This window comes from Penaeus monodon, chromosome 17 (genome assembly GCF_015228065.2).
Source record: "Penaeus monodon isolate SGIC_2016 chromosome 17, NSTDA_Pmon_1, whole genome shotgun sequence".
In the NCBI taxonomy this organism is placed as follows: Eukaryota; Metazoa; Arthropoda; class Malacostraca; order Decapoda; family Penaeidae; genus Penaeus; species Penaeus monodon.
In genome coordinates, this window is record NC_051402.1 from 6,673,210 (window position 1) to 6,678,209 (window position 5,000).

General features: G+C 37.6%; 1 protein-coding gene across 1 annotated transcript in view; it reads right to left on the reverse strand.

Moving 5' to 3' along the window:
- Positions 1–5,000, reverse strand: part of LOC119583231 (transcription factor 25-like) — an 18,651-nt gene that overhangs the window by 12,956 nt on the left and 695 nt on the right. Inside the window, exons 3-4 of the mRNA XM_037931706.1 lie at positions 401–585; positions 61–258 (exon numbers count right to left, since the gene is read on the reverse strand). Of these exons, the coding sequence (XP_037787634.1) occupies positions 61–258; positions 401–585 (383 nt within the window). The remainder of the gene's footprint in view (positions 1–60; positions 259–400; positions 586–5,000) is intronic.

Sequence of the window (5,000 nt, forward strand, 5' to 3'; positions counted from 1 at the left end):
AATTCATCCACCTAGTAAGTGCTATATCCCTCTTCATCCCATGGCTACCGATCCACGTACATCCATCTGATCTTCACTGCTGGCTGGAAACTTGGGCCTCCCTTTCTTCTTCTTCTTCTTGCGTTTCCGCCGCGCACCCGAGGCAACTGGCGGCTGGGGGGATGTGCCATTCTGCCTCCCTTCTTCCCTGCCGTCGCCGGTCTCTGTTAGGTCGTCATCTTCCTTCACCTCAGATTCCGAGGGAGAGCCTTGCAGCAGCTGTGAAAGAAGGCAGGCATGATAAGACGTGACTCAAGCCCACAAAAATTCTCTTAACTAAACAGTGTCTTGGCACAAAGCACACAAAAATTCTCTTAACTAACCAGAGTTCAAGGCACAGGTTTGGCCATCTACCACTCACCATTTCAAACCTATTTTGCCCTTTGGAGGCCACGATGGGGACGTCTTTGGGGCCCTCATTTTGGGTCTCCTCCTCCTCCTCCTCTTCTTCCTCTGAGACGTTGTTTGGGAAATCAAGCTCCCCTCGCCCGCCCTGGAGTTTCCTCAAGGCTCGCAAAGACATGATGCTGTTCTGAAGTCTAAATTCTGAAATTGGAAAAGCATAATTAAAACACATGTGTTTTAGAAACTCATAATCAACATCCTGATGATAATAATGATGATGATGATGATGATGATGATGATGATGATGATGATGATGATGATGAGATGATTATGACTTATGATGATTGTATTTTCCTTTACAGATTATCTTTATGCTTTGTAGTTTAATTAGAAATATAAAGCTTTGTGGTTAAAAACGATTACAGAAAAATGTGGGCTTCCATTCCCATGATCTCATCTCCAATCTAAATTATTAAAATCACATAAATTGTTATTCCCCGTGTAGTGCAAACTGTAAGTTAAACAAATACAATATTTAAAACATCCATTTGTGTTATTTTATTCCAGGTTTTTTAATGAAAATACAGTTTAAAAACACCTTTAACAGTTTAAATTCAAAAAACACATTAAAAAAACATCTCTAATAAAATTCCTTCCAATTTAAAAAAAAAAAAAAAATAATAATAATAATAATAATAATGATAATAATAATAATAATAAGCATTTCTCCAAACTGTGACAACCTTGAAATAAATCTAGATCTAGTTAAGCCTCAATATTACATATTAATATCAACACAACAACAGTTCTGACCCACCTTTTCTCTTCTCAAATTTTAATCTCATGATGAGCAGTATCAAAGAAAATTAATACATAAAATAAACAGAAAAATAAAGGAATTTACAGTACTAAACAGCGCAGCACCAAACATTACCAACTTAAAATTTTAGAATCTTTACCTGATCATATAAAAATATATAAAATATAGAACGAATGTAAAACAAACACCTTGATATAAAAATGAGTTATTTTTTATGTTTGAATAGCACCATGTATCAAATTAATTTCATATATAATTAGATAAAAACAAATTTACGATTTACTGTCTTTAAATGTTGAAATAATACAATATGCGAGTCGTCTGCCTGTGCGTTATAACTATGACCTATCACAATTGCGTTACTTTTTTTCTCCGCATTACGAATAAGTTTACAAAATTAAATACGGTAAGAAGTTATTCGACAAATTGATTATTAGTAAGAATAATTTTAGTTGAAAAGTAATTCGCCAAATTAGCGATCTTGGCATGAAGTAATTAGCAAAATACGGTAATATTTGCTAGTGTCTCATTATCATGATCATCATCACCATTATCACCATCATCACCATCACCATCATCACCATCATCATCACCATCACCATCATCACCATCACCATCACCATCATCACCATCACCATCATCACCATCACCATCATCACCTAATCATCATCATCATGATTATAATAATAATAATGTTTAATCATTATCATCATCATCAAAAAAATTATAATAATAATAATGATTATGAAATTGAGAATGAATATAAGTAAGAATAAGAATGAGAAAGAAAATTAAAAAAAAAAAAAATAAAAATGAAAAAGAAAGTCAAAATAAGAATAAGAATGAAAATTAAAATGAGAACAGTATAAAAAAAATAATAATAATAATAAATCTTAAAAGCAATATCAAAACTTAGTAATAACAATAATGATAACAATAATAACAATAATAATGATAAAAGTAATAATAATAATAATAATAATAATAATAATAATAATAATAATAACAACAACAATAACACAACAACAACAACAACAACAACAATAATAATAATGATAATAATAATGATAATAATAATGATGATGATAATAATAACGATATTATTATTATTATAGTTATTATGAGTAGTAGTAGCAGAAGTAGTAGCAGTAGTAGGAGTAAGGAGTAGAGGGAGGAGTATAGTATAGTAGTAGTAGAAATAGTTTTGTAGTAGTAGTAGTAAATAGTAGAGTAGTAGTAAGTAGTAGTAGTATAGTAGTAGTAGTAAGTAGTAAATAGTAGTAGTAGTAGTAGTAGTAGCAGAGCAGAGTAGAGAGAGAGAAGAGAAGAGCAGAGAGAAGAGCAGAAGCCAGCAGTAGTAGCAGAGTAAAGAGAGTGGTTAGAGTAGCAGTAGTAAATAGTAGTATAGCAGTATAACAGGTAGAGTAGTAGTAGTAGTAGTAGTAGTAGAAGTAGTAGTAGCAGTGATAGCAGTGAAAGCATGTAGAAATAGTAGTAGTAGTAGTAGTAATTTAGTAGAGAGTAGTACAGTAGTACAGTATAGTAGTAGTAAAATAGTAGTAGTAGTAGTAATAGTAGCAGTAGTAGTAGTAGTAGCAGTGATAGCAGTAGTAACAGTAGTATATTTGTATTTGTATTAGAGTAAAAGCAGTGGGAGCAGAGAAGTTTTGTAGTAGTAGTAGTAGTAGGAGTTTGCAGTATTAAGTAGTAAAGTATTATTTTTAATTTGTAGAGTAGTAGAGAGTAGTAGTAGTAGAGATGGAGAGATGAGGGAGAGGGAGGAGGACAGAGAGAAGAGAGGAGGAGGAGGAAGAGTAGGAAGAGGAGGAGGAGTAGTAAGGGGGTGTTTGGAAAAGAGGGAGAGAAAAAGAGAGAAGAGAGGAGGTAGGAGGGAGAGGGAAGGAGAGAGAGAAGAGGAGAAGAGCGGGAGAGGAAGGAGGAGGAAGAAAAGCAGGTAAGAGAAGAGGAGGAGAAAAGGAGGAGGAAGAGGAGAGGAGCGAGGAGAGAAGTGAAGTAGGAGGAGGAGGGAGAGGGGGGGAGGAAGGAGGAGGAGATGGAGGGAGGAGGGAGAGGAGGAGGGAGGAGGAAGAGGGGAGGGAGAGGGAGGAGGGAAGAGGAGGAGAGGCGGGAGGAGGGAGGAGGAGGAGGAGGAGGAGGAGGAGTAGGAGGAGGAGGAGAGTGGGGGAGAGGAGGAGGAGGAGAGGGAGGAGGAGGAGGAGGAGGGGGAGGGGGGAGGGGGGACAGGGGGGGGGGAGGCGGGAAAGGGGGGGATGAGGGGGAAGGAGGAGGAGGAGGTGGGAGGAGGAGGGAAGGAGGGGAGGAGGAGTGAGGGGGAGGAGGAGGAGAGGAGGAGGAGGAGGAGGAGGAGGAGGAGGAGGAGGAGTGAGGTGGAGGAGGAGGAGGAGGAGGAGGAAATAATTAAATGACAATTGCATTTGTCTCTATCGACATACATAGTTCATCTTGAGCCAAATCCCCAGTTGATGCACTGCACTACTGTACAGGACACATACAAACACATTTAGACATAACTTCACACTCCCAGCCACACACTTCCTTATACATGCACACACACACACACACACACACACACACAAAACACAAAAACACACACACACACACACACACACACACACACACACACACACACACACACACACACACACACACACACACTTCTCAATGAGATCTTCCATGTCCAAGGCAAAATCATGGGTGTGATGGTGTGCACCGCAAAAAGCTTCACCAACCAACATTTTTCTGGTGCAGTTTATATTGGTGCTATTTACATCTTCATAATGCAATTATGAGGTGTTATACAGAGATCAAAGTTTAACATTTGCCTACAATCATATTTTGTGCATGTTACTTATCAACTGTTCACTAAGAAGCATCATATATATTTCCTTTACATGACTCAGCCTTAACCCACTGCTGCCAGAAAAAGCACTTGTGTAGCCATGTATTTGTAAAGACAATCAATATGCAAACCTCACAGTGGGCATGGTATGTATGCACATATCATCACCAGGTGGAATCAGGTTAAAGGTGTACAACAAATCAATAAAAAATATGCTATTTCATTGCTAGCATTCATAAAACTTCAGCAGATTGTATCTCAATACTTGTATCTAACACCAAAACAAAGTTAAACATAACATATAACCTCCTACTAAGTTGTTATAGGTATAAACAGTAATATATAAACAAATAAGACGGATAGAAGTCGAGCAACATGTAGCCTTAACTTACAGGTTCTACAGGGTGTTACTCCTCCCTGTGTGCTAGGAATACATGAGGTCCTAATAACACTAGCAGCACCAGAAAAGCTTGAACTTAAAACACTCGTAGACATATATTTGAAATTTGACTGCAAAGACCACATCATTGCTGGTCTCAATTGCATCAGTATAGAGTTCCATCTTTTAATAAACAATTATCCTCAACTTTGCATTCTGCAATTATATATCATACTTGACTTGTTTGGTTATTTTGTGTATTTTCTGTACTCATTGTGTTTGTTTGTTTTTCTGTTTGTATAACAAGAGCATACTCCCCTACATGTGCATGTACATACCTCTGTCACAGACACCCACACCCCCTATACCCAAATATCCCCACACATTGTACTCAGATAACACAACCCACCCACATTCATAGAGGAAAAAACAAACAAACAAAGTCAGACAGACAGACAGACAGACAGACAGACAGGCAGGCAGGCAGACACACAGACACAGACACAGACACAGACACATACACAGACACAGACACAGACACACACACACACATATAA